Below are 13,489 nucleotides of genomic sequence, written 5' to 3'. Positions count from 1 at the left end.
AAATAATTTGTTCTTGTGCAGCCTACAACCAATAAATTCATGAACCTATATACAAGTTGTTGCATAAACAATTTAGAAAAATATATGTAAAAGCCCTAAAGGTCCAATCATCTGTAATGCTAGGGCTAACAATAGTGCCGTAGAACTCTGTTCCACAATTAGCTTAAAAAGCAACAACTGTACTCGTTTAATTAAATTAATTGAACTGTCAGGCTGTACATAGCATCAGGGTGTGTGAAATAACGTTCCTGGGAATAAAAGAGCTTCCACTAACAGTGGATGCAGTAATTATAGCTGTTATTTCTGAATTAGGTAACCTATAGGCGGTGCTTAATTTATACTATCCGGATTAGAGATCCGAAACTTGGTTTGGATTTTTAAAATCTAAGATGAAAACATTATAATCGTTTCTAGTTTAAGAATGTTTCAGTTGCGTTGAAAATTGAATCTTGGCTGAAATTGTCAACTATATTAACTCCAATCCACAATCAAATCCCATCACAAACAGTATATACTCAATAAAATAATTATTGCCCAAAACTTCTTCTCGTTCTTTCATTTATAGGGATTTAACAGTAATCTCTGTCGAAACTCTCCCACATATTTCCCAAGCGTTATTGTCTTTAGACATTGTTTATAATACAAGTCGACTATTTAACAGTGACTGTACATTTCATGTTCAAAAGAACTATCAAAGTTTTAGGGCATCGTTCATTGACTTGACTACTGTGGCTTCAGTTTATTTTTGTATATTACTTTAGCTACCTGTGTCTGTAGATATTTCTCGGTTAATTTAGGCATTGTGTCTGCATACAAAGTTTCCCAATTAATACAGGGGTCCTACCACATGCGTTTGTGTGGATATTGTTCTTCAAATAATGTGCCAGTAGAAAATTGTTTAAAAATTATTCGAATATCAATACCTGAAGATGTGTTGTTTCTGAAACCCTGTACCTTCTCAACAATATTCACACGTGTTATTCTGTAAACGATCTTTGTGAAGTAACGAAAATTATTCGTAGACGTCGCTTTTATTATCATCACAAACTGCGTAAGATATTCTAGATATGACATTCCTGTTAATGTTTTCGCTCTTAAATCATACACAGATATTTTAAGTGTCGTTTATGACGTAAATTAATTGCCGTTGTCTGATTGCAAATCTCCGTAGACGTAGTGCTAGGCCTAATGAAAATGTTCATGGCTGTAACACTTCTTGAGTTATTCAAATACTAACGTCTGCTGTCAGTTTTCTCATTTTCTTGACTAACTCGGGTACCGCTGTAAACACACTTTGTTCATTAAATAGTGAAACTCCTAATGTATAGAAGAGTTGTAATTTCAGGAAACGTTGTTATATAATTCCTTCAGAATGTCCTTAAGTGTTTCTGAGTGCGGACTCGACAGCATGTTTCACGGTGTTTTAGGTGTAAAAAAAAAAAGTAATTCCAGTCGTCCTGTTTTTGCTGTTACACATAACTCTCTACAGACAGCATAACATTTCTACATAGTTTATATTGTCTTTATTTTTGGTGTGTATCAGATATCTAAACCGATATATTTATTGAATTGTTAGAGTGTGTAGAAGCATTATTCACTGTCAGCAACTCAGCTATTATTTTCTGTAACCGTTGGTCTTGAATAAATCCATGCGTCGATTCTTTGATAAAACGTTTCTACTAAACTATTACACTGTCAATAAAATAATAAAATAACCCTAGTGTTAACATCTGTAAACACCCTTCTTTGTATAACTTAATTGTTAACGCCTGTAAGCATCATTTTTGGTATAACTCAACTATTAATGAGTGTAAACTTATTCTTGGTATAATTCAACTTTATGTGAACACTGTTCCGGAAATACCTCTAGTATTAATGCGTGTAAACATTCTTTTCCTATAGATCGGCGTTACGTTTGAGGGCTAATAACGCTTAATTCTGGGGCTTAATCCGTCTGCGGTTGATACCTCATAGATAACCGAATTGTGTAACATTGCGCTTAACAACAAACAAACTGTAGACACAATTCCTGTACCATTTCCACTGTTAATGTTTATATACATGTTTTAAACAGCTGAATATCTGTTTAATTAAATACTCTGCCATAGAGAAAGCAAATAAAATTCTTAAAAAATAAAAACAAGAATGTTTATAACTTTATCTTAAATACTTACTCTTGCAGTTCTACTCGTGTCACGTGACATTAAACAGATTCCATTTTATCTCTTCGTATCTTCTAACTTCACGTTCATTATTACGTGATGAACATTTCTCTGATTTTATCCGCTGCTGTTATTCTGTGTCACAAGACATCGAGCGGTATGAAAGCGCTAAACTTAACTATGATGACGATCTTCCCTTGAATGATGAAAAATCGTTCTTTTTTTTTTTCTTTTCTTATACACGCTGGACTGTACTTGATATAACTTATTAAATAATAAAACAAATACAGACAGTCCAACATACCGACACTCTTGTTAAATTTAATAAACTGACTTCATCTATGAAAAACAGGAGCAAAGAGATGCTGTTTCAGTGGAAGATAGACAAAGCATGTTTGTTACATTGAATAAACTGACGTTAATGATGAAAAATTGAAGCAAAGACAGACGTACTCTTTTAGATTAAGGATTTTTACACATCTTCTAAAGTTTTTATCTACTAAACTAGTTCTTAATGTACATTGTGAATCCAATAAAATGAAATATGAAACACTTAATATGAAATATAATATTTGTACTTCATACATATAGTACCATTTGTCAAAGAGATTTCTTTGCAGAAGTAGTATATTGTCTTCCATAGGTCGTAGACTTTCACATTTCGTGTTAGAACCAAAGAATGACTTTATTGTGCATTTACAAGTTTATTTATAACACGTTACTTTCTTTACGGTTGAGATTCTTTTATAAAGATTACAAATTCAGGGTTAACGAGTTTCACTGCAGTTTAGATTAATTTTGTGTGTGACTGTGTGTGTTGAATATTCATAATAATTTGACAATCTGACTCATTTTCATAGAAATTTATGGACTTTTCAATAGTTATCTACCACTTAAATATCTTTTATAGGCTTACCCTTTCTTGATTTACAGACGCATTAATAATAGGTGTTCTACTTGTATAAGCAATAACCTTTAGGTTTACAGATTTATCAATATCATAGTTGTGTCTTATTTAGGTAACTGTTTTTGGATTTTCATATCACACGTTTATACAGCAGCCTTTCTGTTAACAATAATCTCCATATTCATAAATTAATTAAAATATAGAAGGGAATTACTCAACTGAGAGAGAGAGAGAAAAAAAGGCCTTTTGTTCCTCAATTTCAAAATATCTTTGAAGGTTTTTCGGTCAAGACTACCTAAAACCTTTGCTGCATATTTTACCACATATAGGCAACCACGCTATAAAATTATAGCAAAAGATTAAAATGTTTTAAATGACAAGGTTTACCCACAAAGTTAACTTAGAATTATTTTAAACTGATATTTTATGCAACAACATTAATTTTTAAAAAACAACAATAGGATTCCCAAAACACATCATTACGTTATCTATATATTTAAAGGTCCGAGATGTAACAATGTATCCATATTTGATCTGCAATCAGTTGTTTGAGTTCAAAAATTACAGAACTTTAACTGATATTTGGATAAATATATAAAATAACTAATTTATGGCAAACGTAATACTTAACAACAAGTTCTTAATAAGTTCCACATAAGTTTTGTTTTGAAAATGTACAAAACATTTAAAGGAAGTTGTTTTTGAAAATTCAAACCATTCTTTTTTTAAACAATTTCTGTGTCATGCGGTTCGGTCACATTACATTACTAAACCGTAATTATCTTAACTGCCTATTAACAATTTAACGCTATGAAAATAAAAAAACTAAATACATTATTTTATCAGTCAGTCGTTCCTCGCCATTACTTAAAGGACAATGATTTCATTCCTACGACCAATGATTTCAACATATTTGAAAATACATCGAATGAAAAAATGCAAAGAACAAAATAATGTTTGTAGATTCACAAAAGAGCTGAATACTAGCCAATCAAATTGATGGGTAATGGGCTTCGTTTTCATATTGTTTACTGACTGGGCCTGATGTGGTCTAATGATTATCATGCGCAGGTTAGGAATCTGATGATTCTATTTTGCAATCCGTTGCCACAGAATGAAATTGAATGTCAAATTGCTCACTGTTGAGTTAGACAAGAAAAGCGACAGCTACACGCAGTTAAACTTCTGAGTTATATCGTAGTGAATAATAGGCATATTGATAACATAGATATCCAGAATCGAAAAAAAAAGGCACCAATAAGTTTCACAGATTTTCATAAGGTACCTTGCTGCTATCAAAATGGCCTTACTTTTGAGATTCGGTTGTAATGTATTTCATTGCAATGTATTACTCGGCATCTTCTTTAAGTGTGGATAGCCTATTGGCAAGGGTTGAATTAACTCTTTCTTTTGATACACAAATTTTTCAATAATGAATTTATGTTATTAATACAACCGGATTTTAAGTTTTTAAAATCTCTATCATCCACAAAGCCAGATATACACGCTCGTGGACCTATATTTATATATATATATAATGGACAAAATGGGATCCATGTCATCCAACTAATCCTGGATCAAGCGTGGTCCAGTTTCTAGCGGGCCCGGCATGGCCAAGCGTGTTAAGGCGTGCGACTCGTAATCTGAGGGTCGCGGGTTCGCATCCCCGTCGCGTCAAACATGCTCGCCCTTTCAGCCGTGGGTGCGTTATAATGTTCGGTCAATCCCATTGTTCGTTGGTAAAAGAGTAGCTCAAGAGTTGGCGGTGGGTGGTGATGACTAGCTGTCTTCCCTCTAGTCTTACACTGATAAATTAGGGACGGCTAGCACAGATAGCCCTCGAGTAGCTTTGTGCAAAATTCAAAAACAAACAAACAAACAGTTTCTAGCGTGCGAGGTTACGACGCAAATATGTAACTTTACACGAAATTCAACAACAACAAAAAAAAAAAACAGTTTAGATGTGATGTAATTGTTAGTGTGCTCGAAATGAGAATATATTTACTACCACATTACCTTATTAACCTTCGTTAGTTTTACAGATATAATGCCTTTTTCATACCTACTTTTCTATTACACACATAGACACATGTATATAAGATTAATACTCAACAGTCAAGTGAAACAAAAACAAATCAAAATGAAGGACTGTTTTAAAAACAGCAAATCTAAACCTCTGATTACTGATATTTTGTACAAAAATAAGCCCAAATAAAAAACCGCTACACAAATTTTAAGGATCCCAGGATATAGAGAAGAGTCACTACGTTGTTTTATTATTTGAAATTGTAACTAGAAAAAGATGATGATTTTCACTTCAGATATTATTTGTGGTTTCCATCTCTTTGATCTTGACATACTATAGGTTTCTGGTTACCATATGCCGCCTGATTATTATTTATATTTCAGATAGGATCATTTTTTATGCTTAATCTATGCTTGGTTGTGATCGCTACCCAATTTTCTGAGACCAAGAAACGAGAGATGGAGAGAATGAGACAAGAACGAGCGAGGTATCATTCCAATAGTACCCTGACCAGTAATAGTGCGTCGGAACCTTTAGGGTGTTACACAGAAATGATGAAATACTTAGCTCATTTAGGAAGAAGAGCAAGGCGTCGATTTTTACGCTGGTACAGAATGATGCGCCGCAAACATAGGCGGGAAGAGTTTCCTCGCTCCATTTCGTTACGAAAAAAACAGAAGCATGCACTCTGGCAGCCAGGACAGAGTTCTGTGAAACATGAAGACTCTCCTGGATATGTGCTGAAAAAGAGAACTTCTGAGTCACTCAACCTTGATTCGAACTCTCGTGGTTCCACACCAGAACACACTTCTAGTGAGAGTCCCATCGCTCCATGTGCAAGCCCAGAAATCTCGGATATTGATCCACCCTCGACCCCACGTCGTCAAACGTTGCTCAAAGTACCTAGTGTGTATAGTCCGGAAGTTTCCTCCTACAGTGAAGAAGGTAATTCCGACAAAACTTCAGGTAGGTGGGAAACTTCTGCTTTGTTTACTTGTCTTAATGTCATGGTGTGACTTCAAATATGATGCAATATTTTAATATCCTTAACTAAGATCTGAGTAAAGATATTTTTGATACGTTCTTGATGTAGTGTGTGGACGAATAGAAAGTAATTTCCCGCAAGGGGGTCGAAGGCTGCCTGGATGAGTCACCTGTTTTAACATCTCGCACAACTATACAGTAATGTGTTGTGTGTCAGTTATTCAGTAGACACAAAGTAACGTTACACAATGAATGTTTAATGTTGAAGTCTGTACTGTTATGACGTCAGTAAATCGTATGCATCCCATGAATCATGAGAAGAATTGTACACTCGTTAGGCTACAAAACAATACAGCATAAGGTCTTTGAAAAGCAAGAAATAAAAACATTTTTCTCTTAATTTTGGTTTTTATTTACTCTTGAAACATGACATTTTTAGGGACCCCTCAAAAGTATATCTGGTCAGTAAGTCTAGATATGTTACTCATTCCTAGATTTTTACACCCTTGAATGAGCAAACATCACCTGATAATTCCTGCATTGGAGCATATATCACACACACACACATATGTATTTATTAAGTGAACTGTTATAAACGGTGTAACTTCCCATTGAATTAGTATTTAAATCTCATCTTGTATTATTGTGAATGATTTCAAGGTTAGAAGCTTTCACAGCTAGCCAGAATCAATATGTCAGGTAGGAATTAGCTCAAAAGATTTTAAATAGGTTTAACTACTCAGAACACTATTAGTGGTAGATTGTCTTAGGTATATCAAAGCTCTCTTTAAATAATGTGCTCAAAAATGCAAAGTCACTGGATGTGCTTATGTGAGATATTGTACTGACCGCTGTAAATCTAAACAACACATGCACGTTCGGTGGACATTAAGTCTATTAATGAAAGTATGGACTGCATATTACCTCTGTGGCATTGGATTTAGTGGACGAGTTGCAATCCACAAGCAATTCGGTCCACCTAAGAATACCATCCTATGGAATAAAGAATACATCGAATCATTGTTTGTATTTGATAAATTAGTGTGTTGCACATGTGAAAATGATGTGATTATAAGAATGTTTAATGGATTATGCTCTCCTAACTAAGTCGTAGCTGAGGGATCCATGAGTGCCTCGCCATACTGTGACGTTCTAGACAATATTGTGCTATTTCTATTGATGAAATTCATAAGAGTAAGAACCATACGTTTTTTAGCACGGTGATGCACTATTCCATACTTTACGCCAGGTCTAATAATGTTTGCAACAAACAATGTCTGTAAGCTGTCTTTGATAACACCAACTTCTGACCTAAATCCATTTGAACCGCCCTGGGATGTTTTTATAGCGCTGCTTGGGAGAGAGAAAGACAAACATCCATTTCTTCAGAAACTTTTTGCAAGAAGCGTGTTTCTCTGTTTGAGATGCTAACAAAAACAGGGAAACTTTTTAGTAGACCCAGAAGCCAAAAACGATATCCATTTCAATGTTCATATACTTTTATTTTGTATGTAGTTACGGTATTTTCCCAGTATCTTAATCATTAATTGGATCAATTAATTTCATATATATTATAAAATTTGTGTGACATAATTTCACGTTTATACTTAAGCTTTTCTAAGATATAATACTCACTAACAATTCTGAGCAGTGAAATAAACCATTATCTTATAGTTTTATATTTTCAACATTCGTGTTTTAGTTTAAAACTCGTTATACAGTACAGGTTTAGAAATATTTTAATACGTACATACATTATGCTTAAAAAAATTTCTTACTATTTTTGGTAATAATTTTGTGACAAGGAAGATATTTTTGTCAAGTGACCTGGGATCCTTTTCTGATAAGATAGAGATAAAAGATTCAAAACATATTATCGGTTTTTCAGCAGTCGCTGAAACATGGTAGTCTATTCATTATTACCAAAAACGTTTCGATACAAATTTGTTATTGAAACAGTTTCGGTAATACGCCTAATGCTGAAATAATCTCATACTTTCGAATTTTAAAATTTTTGCTTTAGGTAAGCTTAACTTATTCTTAGTTTAAAAATGCAGGTGTTATAAATTTTCATCTTTCTTACATTAAGCTAATTTATATATTTTTTCAATCCTGTTACATCATTTTAACTGATCATCAGTTTTAAAAACCACCAACTAGTTCTAATTCTTGATGTTTTTATGTTATTCGGAAGTTTTAATATTTTTTTCTTTATTTAATGTTAACCATATTCGTCATTGAAACACGCCCACAAGCTCTAACGTTTAAATTTCTTTGCTTCAACCACCAAACGTGTAACTGAAACAAATCCGTATGTTTTAACTTTTGTATGTTATAGCTTAAAATTAATTAATCTTAAAATTGCAGCAAGTCGATGAATCACGCTTATTATTATTAGAAGTTAAGCAGCCCAGCTTTTTAACAAGCCCATAATGTCTTCCTTTTTGATGTTCTATTCTAAAATTATTCGGTTTATAATCATTAAAACCAATACTATATATCATATTGCGTCTAGTTAACCTTCTCCCATTCTGATGGGTTTCTTTCTTCCTTGTTCTGTTGTTAGGGGACACAGCAGTGAAGCAGTCCCAGTCTTCCCCGAAGCAGGTGTCTGTTCGTCTCAGTCGTCTGCCTTCGAACGCTAGCGGAGGTAGCAGGAGGACTTCTCAGTTGACATGTGCGGAACTGCTTGCTCTTAGCGGTGCTCAAGGCGCTGCTTTAGCCGCAAGCTTTGCTAGTAACTACGCGATGCAGCGATTTTACTCAACATTACGTAAAGGTAAGAAAATCTTAATAATGTAAACAGCTTGAAACAAATGTCTTGTTAAAGCCTTAATTCTGAAATTACCGACTTTTTTATATACTATTCAAAACCGGCTGAGTCCTCATATTTTATCTAACTGGTTATTTTGGGTCCCCATATTTTATCTAACTGGTTATTTCTTTGTCATAACTCTTAATGTAAATAAAATCCTGAAATATTGGGTTAAACTACTCAGTTTATAGACAAAACTCACAGGAAACTCCAGCAGTAATTAGTGGGATTATTTGTAGTTTTAATGGGGTTTTTGATAAATTGTTTGCGACCCCATATATTATTAGTGAGCTTTAAACCAAGAAAGTCGTAAACATACCAACAAATAAGTTTATACACGGGTTTAAAAATCACATCATATATAGACCCCATCAGTATTTCTAAAGTTAGAAAGACATACTGTTGGTGTGAACGTGTTTTGTATTTACTATGAGAAAACCTATGTACTGGATAAGTGAAGTGACGAAAAAGTGTCGTTGGTCACCATTCAATTCTTCACATTATATAGTCGCACAGTAGCAGATATAATAAATTAACTTAATACTCCGAAAATTACTTAATCTCGAAGTTTAAGTTCAAGAGAAGCCCAATTCAATCTACACTCTAACCAGCACGTGTTATTAGTGTGTGACAGGGTGCTTCTGACTGTCTGTCTTCCCTCTGGTTTGTAGTTCAAAATTATGGACAGCGGGAGATATCCGTACTAGCATTTCCGTTGCATACAAAATACATATACAGTAAGTAAAAAATTAAGTAATTATTTTTGAAGTTTTCTTATTACGAATTATTTCCTGTAATATATAACAGTTTCTGGTAGAGTTCGTTTCTCTGACTATGAAATTAAGTTAAATAAATTATTTTTCTGGTCTGATTAAAAGTTAAATTTGATATAAGTAGGAGTCGGGCTTTTCAGACTGTGATTTAAAATATTTTACTGCTGCTAAAGTGTGTTCAGAACTTTGGGATTTTATCTTGTATTTTACATACAAGTAGAGGTTAAATCCTTTATTCTAGTGAATAAGAATAGTTCAAGATTTGGTGGGAGTACTGTTGTGTTGCTGCCCTTCCTGTAGTCTATCAGTTCCAAATTAGCGATGGCTATATTAGCAAAATGTTCTTCTATGGTGTTACGCGAAAACCTGAAACAAACGAACACAGGCAGAATCTGATGCAAAAAAAAAAAAAGATTCTTTGAGCCATTTTGGCATTAATGTTCTAATGGTGTCACTGTTATTGTTATATAGTTGAAGAACACCCAGGAACTTTCTTGTAACAATCTTAGTTGAATATATTTAACGGTATGACTTTCATAACTTAGTCTGATTAATATAAGCCTGTAATGACAAATTATTACATGCGTAATACTAACGTTTTAGTAACATAATTTATGATAAAGTTATATAATCTCTTATCACATAATGATGACACCCTCAGCTTCACTTCACTGAACGAGCATTTCACGGAGAAACTGGTAAACATGTCAGCCTAAATGTTATGTTAGAGAATGTATTAATAAATTATATAATAGGTGACAAAAAAGAGCTCTAATAAGCTATGTTGTAGAACATGACTCATGAACAAGAAACATATTCCAAATAACTAAAACACTTTAACTGAAGAGTCATATTATATTGAATGCAAAAAAGTAGCGACTTATCTGTGAAAATATAAACTGCACCTAAAAGTCCCAGTATTCTGGCTGATGGATACTGACTGCTAGAAAATGTGTGAGAATCGTATGATGTATCACAAAGTCCGCGTTTGTTCTTAAACACGTAAATCAAACAACGGTCAATGTGCCTCACAGTAAGGGACTAATTTTTCTTAAACAGTTTGGAATATTGCACTCTCGAATGAAATTTAAGTTTAAAACAAATACACCTCATAATCTACAACTGAAGGGCAGACTAATGAATAAATACATGAACCAGAGATTTATTGAACAGGACAACTTTGTTTGAAAATATGTCTATCAAACAAAAACAGTTTAGGGTAGGGAGATACATTTCAGGTGTGGCTAACTTGTGTTCTTTCTCTGAATCTGAATTCGAGGATTCATGGTTCGCTACTCGCTGCCTCAAAAAGTCACTCCACACTTTGATAAGGATAACTCAAGAAACTAAGGGTGGATGTTCTCCATAAACCGCCTCACTTCCAGGCTATCAGGTCAAAATTACGAATGAGTGTGCAATGATATCCCTTTGTATAGCTTGCATGAACATTCTAGAACCATCAAACAAAGCTTTGTTTCTCCGTAGGACGCAGACACTATTCGGCACCTGTACTCTTATATTATTCTGAGGATGCTGCCAACGAAGACTTTACCCCCACAGAGTCAGAATGGAGCGACCTAGACTCAGGGAGCGAAGAAGATTCAGCCGACGAACGGAAAGCAAAACACAAAATGTGGCTCTGGTGTAAACCTCATCAAGCCAAGCTCAAATCTTTTGTCAACCACAGGTACTTCCAACGAGGAATACTGACAGCAATATTAGTGAATACACTTAGCATGGGGATAGAGTACCATGATCAAGTAAGTGTGTATCTTTATTAACAACTTACTATTAATTATATGCTCTAAGAGTTTTTATTGGAAACATCTCAATAATTATAATCATAAATTATAAAAAATGGCATTTTTATTTACTAAAACAACCAATTACAATCAACCACATAATAATCTTGTTAGTTTAAGGATTTAATAGCTGGAACTCTTTAATTTGTGTAGTTGTCTTAGAAACCAATCTCAGCCAAGCTATTGATATTATATGAATTTAAACCAAGTTACTGGTATTATATCAGCGTAAGAATGCAACTTTGGCCAAGTTCCTTATATTCTATTAACCAAAGAATCCCTCAAGCTTATCACATTGTATATATTTAAGACACCAACTTTATTCAACCTCCTCATACTACGATAATTTTAAAAAATTAATCTTAGTAAAGCTACTGATAATTTATTAGATTAATAATTAAACCAGTAACTGACAAGTTATTGATATTTCAGCAGTATAATAAACCAACTTCAGTCAAGATGTTATGATATTGACTCAAGAAACATCTTCTTTAAATCTCCTTATATAATACTAATTTAAGAAATCATTACCAGCCAATCTCGTAATATTGTATTAACGTGAGGAAATTATTTGAAGCAAACTTCTGATATTATAGTAACTTACTTCGGTTCTTGCTAGAACTAAAATGTTGAATGAGGTCTTTAAATTGTTGCAATTTGGCATCATAACCAAAGTCAAACCTAAAGCGTTCTATCACACTAAAGACAAAAATAAATGTATCCAGGCTGTGAATTTTGGGAATAAAAAGATATAACTGTATTGAAGTTATTGAGATTATTGTCAAAGAGGAAATCGTAATCTAACTTCTGTTTTAAAAATAATTTTTCGATTTTTCCGAAACAAGCAGCTTGCCATAACCTGTTAATTTACACTTCATTTGTTTTATTTGATACAATTTTCCTTTCGATTAATTTAATCTCTTGTAACCTGTTCAAAAGTACAATACATTCGTTCACAATAATTAATTGTACGAGTATGAAACAACGAATTCTACATATATGATGTGCGTGCAAAAATCTGTTTTCAGTATACTTCGAGATGAACAGATGTTAGATTTTCATTAAAAACAGTGTCACATATCATTAGCATTCTACGTCTCACTTAGATAATAAATGTAACAATTGCGTGTTAGTGAATGAGTTTGTTACATCACAGTTAACTAATGGACGTAATAATCAAATATAAGTGAATGTATTTGTGACATTAAAGTTAGATAATGAACGTAATGGTTAAATATAAGTGAATGTATTTGTTACATTAAAGTTAGATAATGAACGTAATGGTTAAATATAAGCGAATGTATTTGTTACATAAAAGTTTGATAATGAACGTAATGAGTGATGTCGAGAAACCCACTTGTAGAGAAATATATATGTAAAAACGGCTCGTTTGGGTTGAGAATTTTTTCGAAAACGTGTGAAGGTGACTTTTTATGTTCTTTAAATCTGGTTTCCATTTTTCTACTTGTTTCTCCAACAAAAGTAAATATATCTCACGAATCAAAAAATCACGAAACCATATACTGCTGCATACCATATATTCCCGACATCAGCAGAAAAATAACCAACAATTGGCAAAAACTAGTAACAAAATATGACATTCCAGTTAATACCAAATTTATTCAAAAAACAGTCACAAAACTGAGGTTTATACTATGTAAAAACTACACTGACAAACACCAAACCAACATTATTTATAAAATACAATGTGATAACTGCCACGACTTTTATATTGGAGGAACAAGTAGAAAAATGGAAACCAGATTCAAAGAACATAAAAAGTCACTTTCACACGTTTTCGAACACTGCAAGTCAAATAAACACAACATAACCATAGAAAACACTCAAATACTAAATAAAGAAACAAACGCAAAATTAAAGAAGCCTTACTTATACAACAACTTAAGCCCAAAATAAACCAATACAAAGGAACACCTTTATATCTATATTAAAATATAATATAATAAATAATAATAATAATAAAATAAAAAATATAAAATTATATATTCAAACATCTAAG

At 33.1% G+C, this 13,489-nt stretch overlaps 1 protein-coding gene across 1 annotated transcript in view; it reads left to right on the top strand.

Annotated features, from left to right (window-relative positions):
- LOC143225909 (voltage-dependent T-type calcium channel subunit alpha-1G-like) overlaps positions 1 to 13,489 on the top strand; it is a 277,496-nt gene that overhangs the window by 180,287 nt on the left and 83,720 nt on the right. Inside the window, exons 7-9 of the mRNA XM_076456105.1 lie at positions 5,479 to 6,061; positions 8,646 to 8,858; positions 11,153 to 11,427. Of these exons, the coding sequence (XP_076312220.1) occupies positions 5,479 to 6,061; positions 8,646 to 8,858; positions 11,153 to 11,427 (1,071 nt within the window). The remainder of the gene's footprint in view (positions 1 to 5,478; positions 6,062 to 8,645; positions 8,859 to 11,152; positions 11,428 to 13,489) is intronic.

This window comes from Tachypleus tridentatus, chromosome 9 (assembly GCF_004210375.1).
Source record: "Tachypleus tridentatus isolate NWPU-2018 chromosome 9, ASM421037v1, whole genome shotgun sequence".
Taxonomy (NCBI): domain Eukaryota; kingdom Metazoa; phylum Arthropoda; class Merostomata; order Xiphosura; family Limulidae; genus Tachypleus; species Tachypleus tridentatus.
The sequence above is the reverse complement of the archived record's forward strand: the minus strand, read 5'-3'. Positions and strand labels throughout refer to the sequence as shown.